General features: G+C 50.5%; 1 protein-coding gene across 1 annotated transcript; it reads left to right on the top strand.

The window, feature by feature from the left end:
- Window positions 1-566: 566 nt before the first annotated feature.
- On the top strand, window positions 567-25,994 carry slc12a9 (solute carrier family 12 member 9). The gene is given in 13 exon segments (XM_080185088.1): window positions 567-654; window positions 657-707; window positions 3,008-3,138; window positions 3,140-3,308; window positions 6,821-6,928; window positions 9,385-9,496; window positions 12,695-12,852; window positions 15,372-15,454; window positions 16,944-17,068; window positions 18,873-19,065; window positions 21,249-21,423; window positions 23,543-23,689; window positions 25,154-25,994. Coding segments are annotated over 13 exon segments (2,355 nt in total). The 3' UTR covers window positions 25,969-25,994.
- Window positions 25,995-26,235: the final 241 nt, after the last annotated feature.

Genomic DNA, 26,235 nt, shown 5'->3' with positions numbered 1-26,235 from the left:
TGTACGCCTACTTGTGACACTGAACTGGGATTGTTCTCTCTGAAAGATGGTGACCTGATAGAAATCTATAAAACTTTGGAGGTATAGATGGGGTGAACAGTTAAAAGCTTTTTCCCCAGGGCAAAAATGACAGGTGCAAGTTCAAGCTAAGTGGGGGGGGGGGGGCGTTTGGGGGAAGTTTCTTTACACGGGGTGGTGGGGATCTGGAATGCATTGCCAAGTGAGGGGGGACAGTTGAGGCAGATAGATAGCCACATTTTAAGACTTATTTTAATTGACACACAAACGGACGGGGAATAGAGGGATATAGGCAGTTGATGGGACAACGTGGGCTCGGAGAGCCTTCCCTGTTAATAAATAAACAAGCACCTTTCTTGCAACACCCACACGAGAAAATGCTAAAACAGAAACCTGGGTTAATTTTGACCTCGTGAGGATTCGGATAGTTTTGCGATTTGACGATCTTGAACCTTGACTAGGCCCCTGGATTTGTTGGCCTATTTTCCTCTCTCGCTCGCGTTCTCTCTCTCTCCCTTTTTTCTTTCCTTTACAGCTGACTCCCAGTTATGATTAGTCGCACGTTGGGCCCTGAGTTTGGAGGGAGCATTGGCCTCATGTTCTTCCTCGCCAACGTCTGTTCCTGCGCGGTTTACATTCTGGCCTAGTGGAAGCCATTCTCGACATGTTTGGAGAGCTCCCGAGTGCAGGTGAATCTACCTTTCTCCTCCCCCCCCCCCCCCCCACCCCCACCCCTCCTCCTCCCGTCCCCCTCACTGCAGAGTGGGCACCCATCAAGTCTCGGTTATATCTAAAGGGTGGGGTGGTTTGGGTTTTGTATATCACCTCTTCTCACAAAACCTGTGTAATCTCGGGCTGTTGAGTTTGTACTTTTTGACCCTTGGACTAATGGGGTGACAGAGTGGGGTTCGCACTGCTGTCCCTCGACACCAGGGACCCCGGTTCGATTCCCGGCTTGGGGTCACTGTCTGTGCGGAGTCTGCACATTTCTCCCCATGTCTGCGTGGGTTTCCTCCCACAGTCCGAAAGACGTGCTGGTTAGGGTGCGTTTGACCGTGCTAAATTCTCAGTGTGACCCGAACGGATGCCAGAGTGTGGCGACTAGGGGATTTTCACAGTAACTTCATTGCAGCGTTGGACCATAGGAGCAGAATTAGGCCACTCGGCCCATCGAGTCTCTGCTCCGCCGTTCAATCATCGCTGATATTTTTCTCATCCCCGCCCCCCCCCCCCCCAATTCTCCTGTTTTTTCCCCCGATCCTCTTATTAAATGTAATGCGCTAACTCGTTGTGTTAACCTAAGCCTACTTGTGACGTCACTTTAACTCGCCTGCTGGAGGAAGGCTGGGAGATCTGATATCCCAGTCCACAGATGCCCCCTGTGGATTGTCAAAATTTGCCTTAAAAAAGTGGGGGCTTATCTATTTTCCCGAACGAGAAAAGCAACTGTAGGGTCTCGTGGTGGTGGGAGGAAAGGGTGACGGTGCAGAGGGACCTGGGCGTCCTTGTGCATGAGTCGCAAAAACCCAGCTTGCAGGTGCAGCAGGTGGTCAGGAAGGCGAATGGGATGCTGGCCTTCATAGCGAGGGGGATTGAATATAAAAGTAGGGAGGTCTTGCTGTGGCTGTATAGGGCATTGGTGAGGCCGCAGCTGGAGTACTGTGTGCAGTTTTGGGCGCCGCACTTACACAAGGATATTTTGGCCTTGGAGGGAGTGCAGAGGAGGTTTACTAGGCTGATACCGGAGTTGAGGGGGTTGAGCTATGAGGAGAGGCTGAATAAACTAGGCTTGTACTCGTTAGAGTTTAGAAGAATGAGGGGAGATCTCATTGAGACGTATAAGATGATGAATGGGATGGATAGGATAGAGGTGGAGAGACTCTTCCCGCTCAGAAAGGACAGTAGGACTAGGGGGCACAGCCTCAAGATAAAGGGGGGGCGGTTTAGAACGGAGTTGAGGAGGAACTTCTTCACTCAAAGGGTGGTGAATCTCTGGGAATTCTCTGCCCGTTGAAGTGGTGGAGGCTGCCTCGCTAAAATATTTTTAAGAAGCGGGTTGATGGGTTCTTGATAAGAGAGGGGATTAAGGTTATGGGGAGAGGGCGGGAAAGTGGAACTGAGCCACGACAGATCAGCCATGATCTTATTGAATGGCGGGGCAGGCTCGAAGGGCTAGTTGGCCTACTCCTGCTCCTATTTCTTTATGTTCTTATGTTACCAAAGATTGAATTGGGTAGGGGGGGGATTACTGAAGATTTAATAGGGAATTTGTTTAAAATTGGGAGCTTCTAGTCGTTCCTGACTGGAACTGGGGAAGAAATCCATCTGGAGATTGGTGGGACTTTCTCCCAAAGGGGTGTGATGGGTCTTAATCTGAGCTTCTGAGGTAGAGGTTTCCTGGTTAGTGTAGAGGTGAGTATCCTTGCCTGTCAGGCAGGGGACTGGGGTTCAGTTCCCTGGCGGGGGAGTTGCCGAGTTCCATGGCACAGTGGGTTAGCGCTGCTGCCTCGGACCCGGGTTCGATTCCCGTCTTGGGGGTCACCGTCTGTGGAGTCTGCACGTTCTCCCCGTGTCTGCACGTTCTCCCCATGTCTGCGTGGGTTTCCTCCCACAGCCCGAAAGACGCGCAGGTTCGGTGGATTGGGCCGTGCCAAATTGCCCCTCAGTGTCGGGGGAACTAGCTAGAGTAAGTGGTAGGGTTATGGGGATAGGATCTGGGTAGGATTGTGATCAGTGCTGTCCTGATGGGCTGAATGGCCTCCTTCTACACTTGGGGAAGAATCTGGAACAGATTGAGGAATGGTCGGGCTGTGGAGAGGGTGGGGGCTGACTAAATTGCCAAGAGTCAGCACAGATGGGGTGGGCTGAATGGCCTCAGGAAAAATGGAGTGTGTTGGCCATATTCCTGATAGAATGCTGGGAGAAAGGGGCTGAATGGCCTTCTCCTGTTCCTCAGTAACAGCTTACTGTTTTTTAACCCAACCTTCAGCAGATACTGAGCCCAAGGGACTCCACGTCCTTCCCCAGAGTTACCTGTACGATGTTCTGTACGCCTCCAGCATCCTCCTCCTCTGCCTCCTCATCTGCCTGGTTGGTGCCCAGATCTACGCCAAGACCAGTTTTCCTGATTTTCCTGGTGGTGCACCTCGTTCTCGTCACCATCCTCGTCAGCTTCTTCGCCGTGAAGCCCAGGACCATCCCAATCGTCAGGCAGGTGGGCAACGAGAGCTTGGCCATCGATTCCAACTACACCGGCTTCAGCACTGCCACGTTCCAGAAAAATCTCATGGGTGAGCTCCTTTCCCCTCCCTACCTTTCATCTCCAGGGTGGGGGCAGCACAGGGGGGTTAGCGCTGCTGCCTCACGGCGCCAGGGACCCAACTTCGATTCCCGGCTCGGGTCACTGTCTCTGTGGAGGCTGCACATTCTCCCCGTATCTGCGTGGGTTTCCTTCAGTTGTTTGGTTTGGTCTGCAATCTGAAAGATGTGCAGGTTAGGTGGATTGGCCATGCTAAATTGCCCCTTAGTGTTGAGGGAATTAGGGTAAATATGTGGGGTCATGGGGATAGGGCCTGGGTGGGATTGTTACTGGTGCAGAGGCGATGGGCCAAATGGCCTTCTGATTTGTAGGCATGCGGTTGACTCTTAACTGTCCTCCGAAATGGCTGAGCGAGGCACTCGGAGTAATTCAGGATGGTTAACAGATACCAGACTCGCTCGCATCTCAATGTTAAACAAAATACACTCTGTGGTAACGGGTTCCCCACTCTCTGGCTAAGAGGTTTCTCCTGAATTCCCGATTTTTGGATTTATTAGTGACGAACTTGTATTTGTTGGCTAATTTTGGACTCCCTTCATTGTGTGCAATCTTCCCTCCATCCCAACCTGTCGAACTCTAGTTCCCAAAGTTCCCCCTTGGGTCAGCCTTGTCTTCGCTCATGGCCTACTCCAGTCCTGTCGCATGAGGAAATCTCTCAGATTCCACGTGACGTTGACAAGGTTTTGGTTTCTGAGCCCTGAACTTAGTCACAGAGGTTTCCAGCATGGAAACAGGCCCTTTGGCCCAACTTATCCATGCTACCCCTTTTTAAACCACTAAGTTAATCCCAATTGCCCACATTTGGCCCATATCCCTACTATACCCATCTTGCCCGTAATAACTATCTAAATGCTTATTAAAAGATAACATTGTACCTGCCATAGCAGCTTGTTCCACACTCACTACCCTCCGTGAAAAATTGCCCCTCTGGACCCTTTTGTATCTCTCCCCTCTCACCTTAAACCTGTACCCTCTAGTTTTAGACTCCCCTACCTTTGGGAAAAGATATTGACTATCTAGCTGATCTGTGCCCCTCATTATTTTATAGACCTCTATAAGATCACCCCTCAGCCTCCTACACTCCAGAGAAAAAAGTCCCAGTCTATCCAGCCTCTCCTTATAACTCAATCCATCAAGTCCCAGTAGCATCCTAGTAAATCTTTTCTGCACTCTTTCTAGTTTAATAATATCCTTTCTATAATAGGGTGACCAGAACTGTACACAGTATTCCAAGTGTGGCCTTACCAATGTCTTGTACAACTTCAACAAGACATTCCATCATTTCTTATCGCTTCACAATATTGTTCAACATGGTGGAATCTCCCCTTTTTGACATGTCTGGGACTGATATATCTGAACTCCTTTGCACACTACCCCCTGCACCCCCCCCCCCCCACCTCTTTTTTTGGCCAAACTTGTCACTGTTAACCCCAAAATAGATCATTGGTCAGGACTGGTATTGTGGCTCAAGTCTAAGAAGTTTTAAACGAACAAAGAACAACCCAGCACGGGAAACAGGCCCTTTGGCCCAATGAGCCCGCGCCGCCGCATCACCCTACACCTATTCTACCCTGCATGTCTACGAATGGAACCCTACTCAGTCAGATTCAGGGAAGAAATAGTGTCAATTTGGTAGAAACCGATTAGCCTAAGAGCACATCTTTGGGGTGTGGGAGGAAACCGGAGCGCCCGGAGGAAACCCACGCAACCACAGGGAGAATGCACAAACTCCCACAGACACAGGCCCAAATCCATGTATCTGCACAGCTAGCAGTGCTAGTCACTGAGCTGTTGCGGCGCCCGTCTATCGGTCCAGGATCAAGCACACACACCGACACGAAGTACTAGGCCACTCCTGGACTTCCAAGAGCAGCCCACGCACGACCCGCCGTGTGCATGCCCCTCGCTTGACACGAGGTGGACCTCCACCTGTGGAATAAAGACAAAAAATATTAATCATTCAGCCTGCCCTTCCGGTGTCTCCCGAGGTTTAACCCTATTTAATAGCCCCTACCATATCCCTCCATTCTCGTTTCACTCATGTGCCTATCTAACTGCATCTTAAACGAGTCCAACGTTCCTGCCTCCACCACCCTACTCGGTAGCGCATTCCAGACCCCCACAACTCTCTGTGTAAAGAACCTTCTTCTCACCTCCAAATTATACCTCCCCCCCCCCCCCCCCCCCCCCCTCACCCTTAAGTGATGACCTCTCGTGTTCGTACCCAGTCTAGGGAGCAGTCTCTCACTATTAACTCTATCTATTCCCTTCAGTATCTTATATACCTCTATCATGTCCCCTCTCAATCTCCGTCTTTCCAAGGAGAATAGCCCCAGTCTCTTCAGTCTCTCCTTGTAACCCAGTCCCTCCATGCCAGGCAACATCCTGGTAAACCTCCTCTGCACCCTTTCCAGAGACTCCACGTCCTTCCGGTAACAAGGTGACCAGAACTGGACGCAGTACTCCAAATGCGGCCTAACCAACGTTCTGTATAACTGAAGCATTAGACGGCAGCTTTTATACTCTAAGCCCCTTCCTATAAAGGCTAACATCCCATAAGCCTTCCTAACAACCTTCTCCACTTGTGACGCAACCTTCATGGATTTGTGAACCTGCACTCCCAGGTCCCTCTGTATGTCTATACTCCTAATCGGCCTACCTTTTATCACATAGCTCCTCTCTGCATTATTACTTCCAAAATGCATCACCTCGCATTTGTCAGGATTAAATGCCATCTGCCCACTGCACCAACCTATCTATATCCTGTTGTATCACCTGACAATCCAGTTCTGTACCCGCCAACCCTGCCATCTTGGTGTCATCAGCAAACTTGCTGATCACACCACCTACGCCCTCTTCCAAGTCATTTATGTAGACTACAAAGAGGAGAGGTCCCAGTACCGAGCGCTGCGGCACACCACTGGTCACTGGCCTCCAGCCCGACAAGGTCCCCTCCACAACTACCCTCTGTCTCCTATTTCCCAGCCAGTTCTCAATCCACCTAGCTACCTGACCTTGTATCCCATGCGCCTTAACCTTTTGGTCTCCAAACTGGCCAAGGACATATGAGGGCACCCTACTCTCATAGTTTAATGTCTGGTTTAGTGTCTCGTTACATTATTTTGGAAATTTGTGTGTGTTCTGAACTCCTGAGGCCTAGTTACAGAGCAGCCTAGGAGTACATTACTGTCTGAGGCCTAGTTACAGAGCAGCCTGGGGCTAGATTACGATGAGGCCTAGTTATGGAGCAGCCTGGATAGATTAGCTTCTGAGGCCTAGCTACAGAGCAGCCTGGCCTAGATTAGTTTGAGGCCTAGTTCTGGAGCAGCCTGGGAGTGGATTAGTCTGAGGCCTACTGGGATGAGGCTAGAATTTTTCGCACAGTATTTTTGGAAGTGGGGAGATCTGAAGTGGGATGTGGATGAGGGCAGCAATGTATGAATCTTTATTGAGTAATGTTTGTTCTCCACTTTATTCTTCTAGATGATTATTCTGTGGATTACACCACCAACTACATGATGACGTTTGCGACAGTGTTTGCTGTCATGTTTAATGGCTGCACTGGCATCATGGCAGGCTCCAATATGTCTGGTAAAGATCTCCGTCTCTTTCCCAATCCCAGAGATTGTCGTCTGTGTGTGAGGAGTGTTGAGAATAACTGGACTTCTAATCCAGAGGCCTAGACTCCAACATGGAAGCTTCTGGAGTTCAATGTTTGGCCATGAGTAATGTAAAAACCCTGTCTGGCTCACTGACGCCCCCTTTAGGGGAGGAAATCTGCCGTCCTTACCCCGGTCTGGCCTACACGTGACTCCAGATCCACAGCCAATGTGGTTGACTCTCAACTTACCTCAGCAATGGTCTAGCACGCCACTGATACTAAACTGCTGTTGGGTGTGTCTGTGCCACGTGGATAAAGGTGCTGGGTAGATCAGTGCTACCCCCCCCCCCCCCCACCTCGAGGCCAGTTGGGGGCGAACACTGGTCTTTGGGTTCGCTGCTGCGATCTGAGGCGAAGGACATCAAATGTGGATCGAACTGGGCCACGTCCCTGAACTCATTCCAGCTGGCACCTCGACACTGGGTTAGCGCTGCTGTTTCACAGCTCCAGGGTCCGATTCCCGACTCGGGTCACTGGAGTCTGCACATTCTCCTCATGTCTGCGTGGGTTTCCTCTGGGTGCTCTGGTTTCCTCCCACAGTCCAAAGATGTGTGGGTTAGGTTGATTGGCCGTGCTAAGAAATTGCCCCTTAGTGTCCAGGGATGTGGAGGTTAGAGGGATTAGTGGGGTATAATAGGTAGGGATATGGGGGGGTAGGGCCTGGGTGGGATTGTGGTCAGTGCAGACTCGATGGGCCGAAGGGTGCCTTTCTACACTAGATATAGGGTTCTATAGTTAACACATTGCAGGCCTCTGACCTACATTGGCTCCCAGTCCCCTTCCACCTCAAATTCACACTCATCCTGATTTCTTCTGTAGCCTCGAACCACCTCCTCCAGCCCCCCTGAACCCCTCCATCCCAAACTTCCTCCAGTCCCTCCTGACCCCTGTGACACCTCAAGCCCAGAAGACTGGCAGAATTGGGCCATTCGGCCCATCGAGCCTGTTCCGCCATTCGATCATGGCTGATATTTGACTCCTCCCCATTCTCCTGCCTTTTCCCCATGATCTCCTTATTAATCAGGAACCGATCTATCTATCTCTATCTCAATGACCCGGCCTCCACAGCCTTCTGCGGCCAAGGTTTCCACAGATTCCCCACTGAAGAAATTCCTTCTCCTCATCTCTGTTGTGAAGGATCGTCCCTTTACCCTGAGGTTGTGCCCCTCTGGTTCTAATTTTTCTTAGGAGTGGAAACATCCTCTCCATGTCCTCTCTATCCAGGGCCTCGTAGCAGCCTGTAAGTTTCAATAAGATCCCCCCTCATCTTTCTAAACTCCGAGTACAGACCCAGAGTTCTTGTACGACACTCCCCTCCAAACCTCGGCCTCCTCCAGCAGCCCACCGCTCCCCCCGCCCCCACACCTGCTTTGTCTCTTGTACATTTTTAATGTCTCCACGTTTGTGGGCCTAGTCTCCCAAAAAGCCTGGGCCCAAAGCTCTGAGATTCCACCCCAAACACCAACTTGTCTTGTGGTTGGGGTGTGGAATGGACTACCTGCTGTGATAGTGGACACTTAGGAACTTCTCGAGCGGTTATTGGATAGGCACATGGAGAACTCCAGAATGATAGGGAGTGGGAAAGCTCGATCTTGGGTTTGGACATCGCTCGGCACAACATTGAGGGCCGAAGGGCCTATCCTGTTCTATGATCTATTTTTCAGTGGTGTTAAGACAGCATTGCAAGTATAAGAAATACCATTCTTCTCTTTAAAATAAGAGTCTTTTATTCAACTGAGTTTTACAATGGCAGCCTCATGGCATGGGGGGCATTTGGAGTGGTGGTTACTTTCCAAAATTGAAATGGGGGCACCTTTTTAAAACAAGACAGGGAGGGGGTGGTGGAGAGGAGAGGGTTGTGCCCTCTGGTTCGATGGGCTAAATGGCATCACGGATGGAAGATGGCACAGTGGTTAGCACTGCTGTCTCTCAGCGCCGGGGACCCGGGTTCAATTCCCGACTTGGGTCTCTATCTGTGCACATTCTCCCCGTGTCTGAGTGGGTTTCCTCTGGGTGCTCCGGTTTCCTCCCTCAGTCCAAAAGGTGTGTGGGTTAGGTACTAAATTCTCCCTCAGTGTTACTCAAACAGGCGTCGCAGTGTGGCGACGAGGGGAGTTTCACAGTAACTTCATTGCAGTGTTAATGTAAGCCAACTTGTAACAACTTTAAATAAAAATATTACTACTTCTCTCTCTCCCTTTTTTAAACAGGATACAAGGGAAGTACATCTTTGCGTGGTCAAGTCAGTTCTCGACCTCCCCTTTGTAACAGGATAAAGACTCTGATGTCTGGGAGGTCTCCCCTGTGGCCTTGTGTAAGATGCTAACTATGCTCCTGTATTCTTGCTCCTGACACTTCCTCTCTCCATGTTTTCTCTCCCTCGCAGGGGACTTGAAGAATCCCAGCTATTCCATTCCGAAAGGTACCGTCATTGCCGTCATCTACACCTTCCTGGTCTACCTGCTACTCTTCTTCCTGGTCAGCTTCACCTGTGACAGGTGAGTTCCTGAACTCCTGCCTCCGTGAGGGGTGGTTTTGTGGGGGGGGGGGGGGGGGGAGAGAGGGGTGGATTATCCCATGCTTCCTGGTGAAAGGGACCCTCCCTGCTATTCTCCTTCCCAATCCTGTGTTCCCCAACATCACTCAATCTGGAATTGAGAATCTCCTGATGTCCCACTGTTGGGAAAAACCCATCTCCCTCCTTGAGGGAAGGAAATCTATTAACCTTACACAGTCTGGCCTACATGGGATACCACAGCCAATGTGGCTGACTCTCCACTGCCCTGGGGCATCTAGAATCATAGCATCCCTACAAGGCAGGAAAAGGCCATTTGGCCCATCGAGTCTGCACTGACCACAATCCCACAGATCCTATCCCCTTGCATTTGACGCTAGCTAGTCCCTAAGGGGCAATTTAGCATGGCCAATCCCAGTTGAGAGTCAACCACATTGGCTGTGGGAGTCTCATGTAGGCCAGACTGGGTAGGATTTCCTTCCCTAAATAGAACCAGATGGGTTTTTCCAACAATGGGTCATCTTTTGGACTGTGGAAGAAAACCAGAACTCCTGGAGGAAACCCACGCAGATGTGGGGAGAATGTACAGATTCCACCCAGACTGGGAATCGAACCTGGGTCCCTGGCACTGAGGTAGCAGTGTTAACCACTGTATGGATGGGCAATAAATACTGGCCAACAGCAATGCCAATGTCCCCCAAATGAATGAAATATTTAGCTACAATACTAACTGAGCTCCCATTGCACATTTCAGAGTCCGCTCATACATCACACTCCATAATCCTGCATACCTCAAGCTTGTTAAACCATTCAGTCTACAGTGCAGAAGGAGGCCATTCAGCCCATCAAGTCTGCACTGGTTCACCGAAAGGCCATCTTATTCAGGCTCCCTGCTAATCTCCCTAACTTCACAATAAGACCTCCATGTATTGGGGTAGTATGCGGAAAATGTCAAGAGTGAACAGGTGGGTCTGCCAGTGGGTCAGCACTGCTGGCTCACAGCGCCAGGGACCTGGGTTCGATTCTTGGCTTGGGTCACTGTCTATGCAGAGTCTGCACATTCTCACCATGTCTGCATGGGTTTCCTCCCACAGTCCAAAGACGTGCTGGTTAGGGTGCGTTGGCCGTGCTAAATTCTCCCTCAGTGTTACCCGAACAGGTGCTGGAGTGAGGCAACTAGGGGATTTTCACAGTAACTTCATTGCAGTGTTAATGTAAGCTGACGTGTGACTAATGAATGAATAAATTTTTTTTGGCTCTGACTTCCTTCCACAGTCCAAAGATTAGCCATGCTAAATGGTCTGGGGGGGAGGAGGGGTGTGGTGTGGGGTGGGGGGGGTGGTAAATGTTGGGGATAGGGCCTGGATGGAATTGTCATGCTGTGGACCCAATGGGCCAAATGGCCGCCTTCCCCCACTGTAGGGATTCTGTGATGTGTGTGTGTGTGTGTGTGTGTGTGTGTCATGATGTGGCAATATCAGCTGGGTTGGACACAGTAAGAAGTCTCAATACCCAAGTTAAAGTCCGACAGGTTTATTTAGCACAAACATTTGGAGCGCTGCCCACCACCCCCCCCCCCCCCCCCAACCTCTTGATCAGGTGAGTAGTTATATACTGTGCCTAAGCACTTCCTGGTGTCAGTGTATCAGGACTTTGGGGTTCATCTGCCTTTTGGACTGCTTCACTAAGGAGTCCCTGTCCCACAGAAAGCTGGTTTGGCCTGTGTGCCAATCCTGTAAACAGCTAGGAGTATAGGTGATGGAATCAGTCAGGCCAGTTTCCACCCCCCCCCCACTCTTCCCACTGCAATATCTATCTCCCTGTGCAGCACACAATACAGAGAGAATGTGAACTGGTGCCATGACAATGAAGGTTTTTAGGTGTCCGGATCACCAACCTGTCCTGGTTTCCCCCCCCCGCCTCATGCTGACACTATAGCTCAGAGCCCACCAACGCCTCTACTTTCTCAGAAGACTAAGGAAATTTGCAGTTGTAAATGCGCCTAGTTTGGGGGTGTTTAAGAGATCTATGGATAGGTTTATGGACGAAAAGGGATTGGTATAGGCTAGTGGGTCATTGTTTTTGTAACTGGTCGGCGCAACATCGTGGGCCGAAGGGCCTGTTCTGCGCTGTAATGTTCTATGTCCGCTACGACTCTCTCCAACTTTTACAGATGCACCATAGCAAGCATTCTTTCTGGTTGTATCACAGCTTGGTATGGGCTCCTGCTCTGCCCAAGACCGCAAGGAACTAAGGGTGGTGAATGTAGCCCAATCCATCACACAAACCAGCCTCCCATCCATTGACTCTGTCTACACTTCCCGCTGCCTTGGGAAAAGCAGCCGGCATAATCAAGGACCCCCCCACCCTGGACATTATTTCTCCCCAAAGGAAGAGACATACAGAAGTCTGAAAACGAACATGTACCAACCAACTCAAACAGCTTCCCTTTGATTTATTCTCGTCACATGTACTGGGACAGTGAAAAGTATTGTTTCTTGCACACTATAGAGACAAAGCATACCATTCATAGAGTACACAGGGGAGAAGGATTTGATTTATTATTGTCACATGTATTGGGATACAGTGAAAAGTATTGTTTCTTGTGCGCTATACAGACAAAGCATACCGTTCATAGAAGGGAAAGAGTGCAGAATGTAGTGTTAGTCACAGCTAGGGGGTAAACTTTTGAATGGACCTACCTCGCATTAAGTTGATCTTTCTCTGCACCCTAGCTATGACTGTAACACTACATTCTGCACCCTCTCCTTTCCTTCTCTATGAATGGTATGCTTTGTATTGTTGATTTGCGTGCTATAATTTTCACTGTATCCCAATCCATGTGGCAATAATAAATTGAATCAATTTCTTCGCCCTTGTGTACTCTATGAACGGTATGCTTTGTCTGTATAGCGCGCAAGAAACAATACTTTTCACTGTATCCCAGTACATGTGACAATAATAAATCAAATCCTTCTCCCCTGTGTACTCTATGAATGGTATGCTTTGTCTCTATAGTGTGCAAGAAACAATACTTTTCACTGCATCCCAATACATGTGACAATTTAAATTAGTACTCATGTTGAATTTGGTGACCTGTGTGAAATGTGTTGCTCTGTTTACCTCCCCACATCAAGCACCTTTTAATGTCTCCTCCTGTGTCTGTCTCTCTGTTGTTTAGGGCACTGTTAAAAGGGGATTATGTCTTCTTCCGGCAAATCAACATCTGGCCCCCGTTTGTGGTTATTGGTGTTTATGCAGCCTCTCTCTCTGCGGCCATGAGCACTCTGATCGGTGCCTCCCGCATCCTGCACGCCCTAGCCAGGGACGATCTATTTGGTAAGTTCACCCCCCCCCCCCCCCCCCCCCGAGTGTTTTTATTGACGAGAAAAATTCCATCTTTATCAGTGCATGAACAGAACCAGTCATCATTCAAACCAGATCCAAGCTCAGGAACGGGCCCTTCAATCCTGTACTGATTATTAAAAAAATAATGAGGGTATTATACAAGCTCTGTCCTTGGTCCGTATCCCCTCTCCCTATTCCCTCCTGCTCCTATTTCCTATGTCCTTATGTATGAGGGGCACGGACAGAGTGGATAGTCAGGAGCTTTTCCCCAGGGGTGAAAGAGTCAATGAGTCGGGGTGGGGGGGGGTGCAGGGGGGGCACAGGTTTAAGGGGCAAGGTTTAAAGGAGATGTACGAGACAAGTTTGTTTTACACAGAGGGTGGTGGGTGCCTCACTGCCGGGGGAGGCGGATACAATAGTGAGTCTTAAGGGGCATCTTGACAAAGACATGAATAGGATGGGGAATAGAGGGATACGGTCTCTCTAGGGTGGGTGGGGGGTAGTTTAGTTGGTCAGTGGAGGGGCGGAAGGGTCTCTCCCTGTGTTGTCACGTTCTTTGTTCATCCAGATGTCTCTTTAGATGTCGCTATTGTACCTGCTTCCTCCACCTGGCCGTGTTCCAGACACCCACTCTCTCTCTCCATGAGAAGCCTTCCCCAGACATTTCCCTTGAAGTTCCCCCCCCACCCCCCTCAATGTCTGTGTGGGGGTTTCCTCCCACAGTCTGAAAGACCGACTAGTTAGGAGCTAAAATCTCCCTCCAGTGTTACCCAAACAGGAACCGGAGTGAGGCAACTGGGAGATTTTCACCCAACTTCATTGCCGTGTTAATGTAAGCCTATTTGTGACACTAATTTGATAAACTGTGCCCTGCTTGTAATTCACCCTTCCTCCTGGGGGGAAGTCTCTGACTATCCATCCTGTCTACACCCTACAATTTTACATAGAAACTCAGGAGGCCTTTCAAGCCTGCTCCTCTATTCAGTTTGATCATTGGCTGATCATCCAGTTCAATATCCTGATCTCCCACCGCCCCCCACCCCTGTCGTCCCTTCATCCTTTTAGCCCTGAGAGCAATTATCTCATTCCTTCTGAAAATCAAGCAATGTTTTGGCCTCGGCTACTTTCTGTAGGAGTGAATTTCACCACCCTCTGGGTGAAGCAATCTCTCCTCACCTCCGTCCTAAAAGGTTTACCCCTTACCCTCAAACTCTGACCCCCTGGTTCTGGACTCCACCCCCCCCGCCCCCAAAACACCATCAGGAACATTCTTTCTGAATCTACCCCTGTCTAACCCTGTTAGAATTTTATAAGTTTCTATCAGATCCCCTCTCACTCGTCTAAACTCCAGTGAATATAAATCCTAACCGACTCGGTCTCTCCTCGTATGACAGACCTGCCGTCCCAGGAATCAGCCTGGTAAACCTTCGCTGCACTCCCTCTATAGCAAGGAACATCCTTCCTCAGTTGAGGACGAGCTGTAGACCTCCATCAGGTCTCCCCTCAGCCTCTCTCTTTGGACCAAAAGCGATCCTAGTTTATCCGACCTCTCCTCCATAGCCAATACCTGGATAGAGGTGTATAAGATGTTGAGATATAGATAGGGTGGATTCTCGGAGGCTATTTCCCAGGGCTGAAATGGTCGCTACGAGAGGACACAGGTTTAGGGTGCTGGGGGGTAGGTACAGAGGAGATGTCAGGGGTAGGTTTTTCACTCAGAGGGTGGTGAGTGAGTGGAATCGGGGTGGGGGGGGGTGGTGGAGGCGAACTCGTTGGGGTCTTTGAAGAGACTTCTGGATGAGTACATGGGATTTAATGGGATTGAGGGTTATAGATAGGCCTGGGAGGTAGGGATAGGATCGGTGTAACTTGTGGGCCGAAGGGCCTGTGTTCTATGTTCCATACCCTTGACCAGGCCACATCCTGCTGCAACTTCTTCACACGCTCTCTCTCCAAAGCTTCCACGCCCTTTGGGTAGTAGGGTGAGGGGCAGAGTGCAGGAAGGTGTGACTAGAAAGGGCACCTGGGCTGGCATAGACAAGATGGGCTGAATGGGCACTGCCTTCTGTGCTGTAGTTTTTTCTAATGGGGGGGTGGAAGGGAAACCTATCTGGGAGATGGCACAGGGTTGGAATTTTCTGGGCACGAGGGGCAAGTTTCTTTACCTCCCCCAAGCTAAATTCAGTGTGTACAATGTAACAGGCCATTCAGCCCATCTTCTCTCTGGTGGCTTCCCTCCATGTGAGCCTTGCGTCTAATCCCTCTGAGTTTTTTAGGGAGGTATTGGTGGAACATTTTGGGTTGTGTTTGGGGAGGTGGAATAGGGAAGAGTTTGTGTCCTGGTGGTTTGAGACTTGACCACCAGTGGTGGGACTGGAGGAGCCCGGGGTTCTGGAGGTGTTGAGCGAAGGTTGGAGGGGTGAATCCTAGTCTGGTGGTCAACACAAGCTGGGGAGGGGGCAACGGTGATAACCCCTTTATTTTATAAGCTATTGCCTTCTCTTACACAGGAATAATACTGACTCCTGCCAAGAGAACCTCCAAAACAGGAAACCCCTGGGTTGCTGTCCTCTACACGTGGTTACTGGTGCAGGTAAGACTTTCTGATCTATATGGGGGTCGGAGGGTGACCATTCAGCCCCCTTACCTGGGCCTATCCCACTTGACCGTGACGCTGGACTGTCTCTCGGTGGGAAATGTATGGAGTTTTTTTCTAAAAGGGAGTTTAAGATGGAAGCGACAGGTTACAATCTAAAACTCCAGTATCGAGTTCAACCTCCCATCCTGCTCAGAGCCCAATCAGAAGACGAGATGCTGTTCTTTCGGTTTGCATTGGGAATGGCATGAAAAGTTGCAAGGCCATTTGGCCCATTGAGTCTGCACCGACCCACGAGAAACCTGAACCTCCCACCGAATCCCATTTCCCAGCCCTTGGCACAGCACAACATGTGAAGGTTTTGGGGCCAAGGGTTCATCTGGGTGCTATTTTAAAGGATAAGGCATTTCTCCCCCCCCCCCCCCCCCCCACCCCTCCCCAGGCAGTGCATTCCAGACCCCCTCCACCCCCTGGGTAAGAGTTTTCCCTCGCGTTCCCCTGTCCCAAACCAAACTGCCCCCCTCGAGACAGTTGGCCAAGGGTAGAGACGCAGACCCGAAGTAGAATTGGGCTCACTTGACTTTGAGTTGAAGAACCTCACATTTGGGGACTCCTATCTCTTATTTCTCCTTGACCCCTCTCTTTCCCCCTTTCCCTACATCTGACCAGTGTCCCATCGGTCCCCCCAGAGTTGTTGCATCACGTGCCACGGGACTGGGTGCATGTAGACTCCCCTCTTGGGAGGTAGGGGCCCATCCAAAGGACCATACCCTCTTTGAGGGATCTTGGCAGGATAATTTGGCGAAGTTGTTTTATAGTTCAGTCATTCTGAGACATGGACCCATCCCTAGTTGCCGGAGGGGCAGTTGAGTGGATCTGGAGTCACATGTAGGCCAGACCGGGTTAAGGATGGCAGATTTCCTTTCCGAAAGGGAACCAGATGGGTTTTCCCAACAATCGGTCATCAGCAGATTCTTAATTCCAGATATTTTTAACTGAATTTCTAATCGGTCTTTTGGAGACAGAAATCCCTTCACCACAATACTTAGTTATTCCAACAGCAGCACACAGTGTTATCAGCCAACAGTCTACCTTCAGGAGTGCCAGAGGAACTGACGCGCCTGGTTAAATACAAGGACAAGACTCCCTGGCCCACTTATTGGGGACCCTGTATTCCAATAGGTCTACTTCATTGGACTAATTTGAAGTTGTTACCCCCTCCCTAAAGGGGACATTGACGAACCAGATGGGTTTTTCCCAACAGTGGGGTGGTCAGTACACTTTTATTGCAATCAAATTCAGCCATGGCAGGACTCGAACCCGGGTCCCCCAGAACATCAGCTGAGTTTCTGGATTAATAGCCTACCACTAGACCATCACCTCCTGCCCCCGATCAAAGGATGTTGGCTTTATCTTGGCAGAGAGGGTTTGATTGGAGAAGTTTTAGTTTGTATCTTAATTATGTGCCTTTCTTTCCTTCTCCTAGTCCGTGTTGTTCGCGGGGAAGCTCAACACCATCGCTGGCATTGTCACTATCTTCTTCCTGATGGCGTACGCTGCGGTTGACCTGGCCTGCCTGGCACTAGAATGGGCCTCTGCGCCCAACTTCAGGTAGCTGACCCTGCTCTGCCTCCCTGCCCCCCCATCCTCATGTGCCGTTGGGTGTGTTACAAGTCAGCTTGGACCTTCCCAAGTTCTATAAAACTTGCCTGGCCTGTAACGTAATGTTGAACTTGGCTAGAGAGGTTTCGCCTCAACTGACCCACGAGGAGCTTTTTATCAGTAGCAAAGTTTTTTTTTAGGTAAGAATATATTATTGTGTGGAGTAAGACACAGCAAGAACTTCTCCAAGAAACACTACGAGCGTGACAAAGTACAACTCCTTGAGGAAATGTGTTCGAACATACACAACCTAGGTGGCACTCTGGGTTAGCACTGCCTCAGTGCCAGGGGACTGGGTTCAATTCTAGCCTTGGGTCACTGTCTGTGCAGAGACACTGCACATTCTCCCCATGTCTGCATGGGTTTCCTCCCACAGTCCAAAAGACGCGCTGGTGAGGGTGTGTTGGCCGTGCTAAACTCTCCCTTGGTGTTACTCAAACAGATGCCAGAGTGTGACGACTAGGGAATTAGCCTATGACCTCCCCGAACCAAGAGAATTTGCCCCTATCTGTGACCCTCAATCTTGTATTTCAATCATGTCCCTCCTCAGCCTTCTCTACTCAGGAAAGAAACATTCCCAGTCTATCCAGTCTCTCCTTATAGCTCAAATGCAACATCTTGGTCAATCTCCTCCAGTGCTATCTCGTGTTTAGTTTTTAGACACGGGCGTCGCTGGCTGGTTCCAGCATTTATTGCCCATCCTTAGTTGCCCTTGGAGGGCAGTTGAGAGTCAACCACATTGGCTGTGGTTCTGGAGTCCCATGTAGGCCAGACCGGGGTAAGGACGGCAGATTTCGTTCCCTAAAGGGAACCAGATGGGTCATCAGTAGATTCTTAATCCCAGATTTTTTTCATTGAATTCAAATTCCATCTGCCGGGGTGTGGATTCGAACCCGGGTCCCCCAGAACATGAGCTGGGTTTCTGGATTAATGGTCTATATCAGTAGGCCATTGCAATATGGTGAGAAGTATTGTTTCTTGCGCATGCTACAAATAAAGCATACCATTCATAGAGTACATAGGGAAGGATTTGATTTATTATTGTCACATGTATTGGGATACAGTGAAAAGTATTGTTTCTTGCACGCTACACAGAGCATACCGTTCATAGAGAAGGAAAGAAGAGAGTGCAGAATGTAGTGTTACAGTCATAGCTAGGGTGCAGAGAAAGATCAACTTAATGCCAGGTAGGTCCATTCAAAAGTCTGACAGCAGCAGGGAAGAAGCTGTTCTTGGGTCGGTTGGTACGGGACCTCAGACTTTTGTACCAAATACCACCTGGGCCTTGAAATGGCCAAGCAGGAAGGTTGGGGAAGGGGGAAATCGGGGTTGAGCGACAAAAAGTTGGCTTTGTCTCTAACACCCACATCTGGAAAGAATTGGAACCCCTCTCCAAGGGGATTAAGGGTTATGGGGAGAGGGCGGGAATGTGGAACTGAGCCACGACAGATCAGCCATGATCTTATTGAATGGCGGGGCAGGCTCGAAGGGCTGGATGGCCTACTCCTGCTCCTATTTCTTATGTTCTTATGTACTGTCTGAGTGTGTGGTGGAGACTGATTGACACAGCGAGTGGTTAGGATCTGGAATGTACTGCCTGAGAATGTAGGATCTGGAATGGACTTCAGATCAGCCATGATCTTATTGAATGGCGGGGCAGGCTCGAAGGGCTAGATGGCCGACTCCTGCTCCTATTTCTTATGTTCTTAGTATGTTCTCCCTCGCTCACCTGGCATCTTATCTCTGCCTCCAGGCCCACCTTCCAGCTCTTCAGTTGGCACACCTGCCTGCTGGGCATCGTGGGCTGCCTGGTGATGATGTTCCTGATCAACCCGGCCTACGCCTCGTGTGGGATCGTGCTGATGCTTCTGCTCTTGGTCGTCATCCACTACCGCTCGCCCACCAGCAGCTGGGGCTACATCAGCCAGGCGCTCATATTCCATCAGGTGAGTGAAACCCCCTTTTGTCCACAGTCGACCATCCGGGGAGGTGTCGGCAAGTCTCCAGAATGGGACGCAGACTCCCCACGACCTTTGCCCGGCTGGGTACTGCCCGTTGGACTAATGAGCCAAGCGGTAGCTGTGTTCGCGCAAGCAAATAGCTCCAGGCTCGTAATGTGTGGAGGGAGAGCTTCTGGTTCAATCCCAGTGCTTTCTCCGAGTCAGTCTCAACACTTTTTCTTTTGGAAGATACATTGGACGCAGTTCGATTTGGCACAACGTTAGCCAAAGATAATCACTGCTCTATTACAAAATTCCAGCTGAGCAGGACACTAGCAGAAGGATGTGGAGGTTTTGGAGAGGGTTACAGACAAGATTTACCAGGATGTTGCCCTGGCACGGAGGGTATCAGCTCTGAGGAGAGGTTGGAGAAACTTGGTTTGTTCTCACTGGAATGAGAGGTTGAGGGAGAGACCTGATAGAAGCCTACAAGATTGAGGGGCACGGACAGAGTGGATAGTCAGAAGCTTTCCCCCCAGGGTGGAAGAGGGGGGCACAGGTTTAAGAGGCGAGGTTTAAAGGAGATGTACGAGGCAAGTTTTTGTAAGAGGGTGGTGGGTGCCTTTGGCCCTCCCAACTTGTACTGCCGTGCTGCCCGACTGAACCAAAACCCTCTGCCCTTCGGGACCATGTCCCTCTGTTCCCATCCTAGCCATGTCTTTATCAAGATGCTCCTTAAGTCACTTTTGTATCTCCTTCCACTACCTCCCCCGGCAGAGAGTTCCAGGCACTCACCACCCTCTAAACAACTAGCCTCACATCTTTAAACTTTGCCTCTTGCACCTTTTAAACCTGTGCCCCCCTAGTAATTCCACCCTGGGGAAAAACCTTCTGACTATCCACTCTGTCCGTGCCCCTCATAATCTTGTAGACTTCTATCAGGTCGACCCCTCAACCTCCGTTGCTCCAGTGAGAACAAACCCAGTTTCTCCAACCTATCCTCATAGCTAATGCCCTCCGTACCAGGGCAACACCCTGGTAAATCTTTTCTGTACCCTCTCCAAAGCCTCCACATCCTTCTGGTAGTGTGGCAACCAGAATTGAACACTGTATTCCAAGTGCGGCCTAACTAAGGTTCTATAAAGCTGCAACATGACTTGCCAATTTTTATACTCAATGAAGGCAAGCATGCCGTATGCCTTCTTGACTACCTTCCCCACCTGCATTGCCACTTTCAGTGACCTGTGTATCTGTACACCCAGATCCCTCTACCCATCAATACTCTTTAAGGGTTCTGCCATTTACTGTATATTTCCTATTTGTATTAGACCTTCCAAATGCATTAGCTTTTCATTGTAACTTGTGTTAAATTGCTAAGACGTTGCACCCCGTTTCCATGTAATGTTAAATTCTAAAGATGTCATTAGAATTACCAAAGGAGGCCATTCGAGTCTGCACCAACCACCGTCCCACCCAGACCCTACTCCCACAACCCCATGTATTTCCCCTGATACTGAGGCAGAATGTGTAGGTTGGGTGGATCCACTGAATCCCCACATCTTTGGAATGTGGGAGGAAACCCATGCAGATACTGGGAGAACATGCAAACTCTACACAATGACCCAAGCTGGGAATCGAGCCCTGGCACTGAGGCAGCAGTGTTAACCCACTGTGTGCCACCAAGCTGTCCATATTCTTAAATTGTGAAGATATTTCAACTCATTTCCATAGTGTTACAATTTAAGACTATCATAGAATCCCTAGAGTACAGGAGGAGGCCATTTGGCCCATCTGATCTGCACTGACCATCTCTCCCAGGCTCTATCCCAGTAATTCCGTACATTTACACGAGCTCCTGACACTAGGGGGCAGCTTAGCATGGCCAAGTCACTGAACCTCCACATCTTTGGACTCTGATTCCTGGCAATTATCAAGGTCTCATTCTGTAATGTGATCTGGTTGATGCATCTTTTAGTGTATCTCAATGTCTTTGAGCTGGTGGGTTGGTTCCAGCAGCACGTTCTGCCGTGTCAGTTATTAAGCTGTAAGATCTTTTAACCCTGTCCTATCTCAAAATGGCTGCTGGCTGCCATCTTGTGTCCCCTAGCTAAGGGAGCTGGTTTCCTTCTCTCTCCAGCCATTGTTTTTTTTTAATTGTTTCTCCTCTTTCTCCCCCTCCCCCCCCCCAGGTGAGGAAGTACCTACTCCTTCTCGACATTCGCAAGGAGCACGTCAAATTCTGGAGGCCTCAGATCCTCCTCATGGTGGCCAATCCGAGGACCAGCGCTCAACTGATCACCTTCATCAACGACTTGAAGAAGGGGGGGCTTTTTGTGTTGGGCCATGTGGAAATCGGGGACCTTGGTAAGTTGGCCTCTGGCTTGTGTTTTTTTTGTTGGGGGGAGAGGGAGGGAGTGGCCGCACTAAGTAGCACCTACAACATGTTGAGGCCTACCAACAGGCTGGGGTGCCAAGCAGGGCCTGTTTCCTGTTCCCCAGCCTGACATCGATAACTCCCAACTTCCTATCTCCAAACACACATCATCGATTCCCTACAGTGCAGGAGGAGGCCATTTGGCCCATCATGTCTGCACCAACCAGGCCCTATCCCTGTAACCCCATGCATTTTCCCCTGCTAATTCCCCTGACACTAAGGGGCAATTTAACGTGGCCAATCCACCTACCCCATTTGGAATACTGAGCAGTTTTGGGCCCCATATCTAAGGAAGGATGTGCCGGCCTTGGAAAGGGTCCAGAGGAGGTTCACAAGAACGATTCCCTGGAATGGACAGAGATAGAGAGGTTCTTGATTAATAAGGGGATCAGGGGTTATGGGAATGAGAAAAATATCAGCCATGATTAAATGGCAGAGCCAACTCGATGGGCCGAGTGGCCTAATTCTGCTCCTATGTCTTATGGCCTTTTGGACACTCGGACAATTTAGCTTGGCCGATCCACCTCCCTTGCACATCCGCTCCTGCAAATTCCTGTACGACAGAACAGAAATTAGGACAAACTCATAGACCAAGTGGTGGACAGCCTGAGGCCTAGCAGACGTTTTGTTGACCGTTGCCCACATGTAATTTGTTTATTTGATACCAGGCTTACATTAACACTGAAGTTACTGTGGAAATCCCCTTGTCACCACACCCTGACCGTTCAGGTAAGCCAGTCTTTCAGACTGTGGGAGGAAACAGGAGCGCCTGGAGGAAACCCACGCAGACACAATATGCAGACAGTGAGCCCAGCCAGGAATCGAACCCAGGTCCCTAAAGTGCTATGAGGCAGCAGTGCTAATCACTGAGCCACCCGTGTCACGTTCCACCGACTTCAATCCGCGTAGTCTCACTGGCAGGAGAAACCTGACGTGGTGCACACTTGGGAATGTGGTCATCACTGTTTTGGAGTGGCGTTTATTACCCATCCCTAACTGCCCCTTGAACACTTTGTCACTGGAGTTGCACGCAGGCCAGACAAGGTAAGGACAGCAGATCGCAGAGAAACATAGAAGATAAGAGCAGGAGGCCATTCAGCCCTTCGAACCTGCTCCACCATTCACCATGATTGTCCAACTCAATAGTCTAATCTTGCTTTCCCCCCATAACCTTTGACCCCAAGTGCTATATCCAGCTGCCTCTCAAATACATTCAACGTTTTGGCATCAACTACTTCCCGTGGGAATGGATTCCACAGGCTCACCACTCTTTGGATTTGATTTATTATTGTCACATGTATTGGGACACAGTGAAAAGTATTGTTTCTTGCTCACTATACAGACAAAGCATACCGTTCATAGAGAAGGAAAGGAGAGGGTGCAGAATGTAGCGTTACAGTCATAGCTAGGGTGTAGAGAAAGATCAACTTAATGCGAGGTAGGTCCATTCAAAAGTCTGACAGCAGCAGGGAAGAAGCTGTTCTTGAGTCAGTCGGTACGGGACCTCAGATATTTGTATCCTTTTTTCCCGACGGTAGAGAGAATGTCCGGGGGGGGGTGGGGGGTCTTTGATTATGCCGGCTGCTTTTCCCCGAGGCAGCGGGAAGTGTAGACAATCCTTCTCCCCTATGTACTCTATGAAGGGTATGCTTTGTCTGTTTAGCGCGCAAGAAACAATACTTTTCACTGCATCCCAATACATGTGACAATAATAAATCAAATCCTTCTCTATGTACTCTATGAACAGTATGCTTTGTATAGCATGCAAGAAACAATACTTTTCACTGTATCCCAATACACGTGACAATAATAAATCAAATCCTTCTCTATGTACTCTATGAACAGTATGCTTTGTATAGCGCGCAAGAAACAATACTTTTCACTGTATCCCAGTACATGGGACAATAAATCGATCAATAATCTACCTTGAACCTTGTCTCCTGGGGGGGTAAGAAGGGTTTGTATTTGTTGGAGTTGGGATGTTATTTGGGGAATGTTTTTGGTGTTGTCTCTCTGGGCTGTGCTGACGTCTCTCTCTCTCTGTCTCAGACACCCTGCCGACCGACCCCATCCAGCCGCAGTACAACTTCTGGCTCAGCCTCGTTGACAAGTTGAACGTCAAGGCCTTTGTGGACCTGACCCTGTCGCCCACTGTCCGCCAGGGAGTGCAGCACCTCCTCCGCATCACGGGACTGGGTAAGGGCCGCGGATCGTCACAGCGTCGGGGGAGGGGGGGGGGGGGTGGCCGCTCGGCCCATCGAAACCCTCCCTGTGGTCTAACTAATTTCACACATCCGGATCCCCCGTTTGGGCAACCTCTCCACTTCCCTCCCCCCCCCCCCCTCTATCTGAATCCTGAGACGATGGTGCACTGGCATCAGATGCCAAGAGTAGCCATGTTGGCGAGGCAGGGATACAACGCTACATTGGAAATGGGAGGAGTAGGCCATTCATCCCCACGAGCCCTGCTCTCCCATTCAGTCAGGTCGTGGCTAACGTAAGTGTTCCTCTCTACCCTAGAATCCTTCTTATCAAGCAAATCCCGCTTCACTCCACCTCCAGTATATTCACTGGCCCTCCCTATCTCCAGTGGGCCCTGGGGTGAGGAGAGAATTCCTCTCACCAGTGCCCCTCAAGAAATTCCTCCATCTTAAATGGAGGTCATAGAATCCCTCCAGTGTAGCAGGAGGCCATTTGGCCCATCAGGTCTACGCTGACCACAATCCCACCCCAGCCCTATCCCTATAACCCCATCAATTTAGCCGAGTTAGTCCCCCTGTCCAGAAGAGGAACTTTGGCACGGCCAATCCACCTCAACCGGGACATCTTCGGATGCTATGGGACAATTTTTGGCATGGCCAATCCACCCAACCTGGACATCTTTTTGGACTGCCCCACATGATGACGTGACTCTCTCCACTTGACCTCTGCAGTAAGGGCCGACATTTTGCATTTCTCTTGACTTGCAGTACTTGTGTGATTCATGCGCAAGGACACCCAGATCCCTCTACTGCTACGTTCTTCCATTTTGTGTGTTTTTTTAACATAAACTTTATTTTAGTGTCACAATTTGGCTTGCATTAACATTGCAATGAAGTTAGTGTGAAAATCCCCTAGTTGCCACACTCCGGTGCCTGTTCGGGTAACACCTGAGGGAGAATTTAGCACGGCCGATGCACCCGAACCAGCTCGTCTTTCGGAGAGTGGGAGGAAACCGGAGGAAACCCACGCAGAGACGGGGAGAACATGCAAACTCCACACAGTGACCCAAGCTGGGAACCAAACCTGGATCCCTGGTGCTGAGAGGCAGCAGTGCCAACCACTGCTGCAGGGAATCAAACCATGGACCCTGATGCTGGGAGGGAGCAGTGCTAACCATTGCTGCCAGGAATCGAACCCAGGGCCCTGGCACTGAGACAGCAGTGCTAACCACTGTGCCACCCATGTAGGCTGCATTGCATCTTGCAGAGGGTACACACTTGCAAGGGCGAGGTGCCCTGGAACTGGAACATTTGGAGTGGGTGTTGAGAGAATATACGGTCAATAGGAAGCTTAACTGTGTCATAGCTTTGGCCTACTAAGTGTTTGGTGGGGGGAGGGGGTGCGGTGATGCACAGTGGGCCTGGAGTTGGTTAACTTTTCTCCTTCTGTGTCTCGCAGGTGGTATGAAACCCAACACGCTGGTTCTCGGTTTCTATGACAACTGCGTGCCCGAGGACTACTTCCTGTGCGACCCAGCCTTCAGGGATGCCAAGGAGAACGATCACTTCGGGGTGGACACGGCCTCCCTGCAGGCCCACTTCCCGCCCGTCCGCGACGGGGAGGCCAGCCGCAGCCTGACGGAGGCCGAGTACGTGGCCATCGTCTCGGACGCCCTCAAGATGCAGAAGAACGTCTGCCTGGCGCGCTACCTGCACACCATGAACAGGCAGGACCTGTTGGCCAAGAAGCGGCAAGAGCGCGTCTCCATCGACGTCTGGCCCCTCAACCTCCTGCAGCCCGACAGCACCCACTACGTGGACATGTGCAGCCTCTTCCTCCTCCAGATGGCCTGCGTCCTCACCATGGTGGCCTCCTGGAAGGGCGCCCGGCTCCGCATCTTCCTCTGCATCGAGTCCGGCGACGACAGCTGGGTCAAGAAGGAGGAGAAGCTGCGGGAGCTCCTGGACAAGCTGCGCATCAAGGCCACCATCAAGATCGTCACCTGGGACGACGTCCTCGCCTTGCACGGGCCTTCCCGCCAGGCCGGCCCCGGCGACTCCGCCCCCATCTCGGACGAGTACCTCCGGGCGGTCAACCGCATGGTGCTGGACCAGGGCTTCCACACGGCCGTGCGGTTCCTCTACCTTCCCCGGCCCCCGGCCAGCCCTGCCCACTCCCGACGCTACCTGCAACAGTTGGACATCTTGACTGAAGGCCTGGGGCCTACCTTGTTGATCCACGGCCTGACTCCAGTCACCTGCACTGACCTGTAAGGGCTGATGTGGCCCCCCCCCCCCCCCCTCCCCTCAACTTCCTGTTTTTATACAGGTGGGGGAAGGATCTCTGAACACTAAAGGTCAAAATGGCCACTCGTATGGACCATAAGCCTTAGACTTGGAACAGGATTGGTTCACTTTGCCATTTATTTATATTTAACAGAAGGGGGGAGGACTTTAATGGGAAAAGATTGTGTAATTGGGGTTTGAGTGACATTTCTCTGGGGGTTGGGGTGGGGGAGGCGGTGGATGGCCAATCTCTGA

This window comes from Carcharhinus amblyrhynchos, unplaced genomic scaffold, assembly GCF_965287045.1.
Source record: "Carcharhinus amblyrhynchos unplaced genomic scaffold, sCarAmb.v2.hapA chromosome_1208, whole genome shotgun sequence".
Classification (NCBI taxonomy): domain Eukaryota; kingdom Metazoa; phylum Chordata; class Chondrichthyes; order Carcharhiniformes; family Carcharhinidae; genus Carcharhinus; species Carcharhinus amblyrhynchos.
This window is presented reverse-complemented; position numbering and strand designations above follow the sequence as displayed.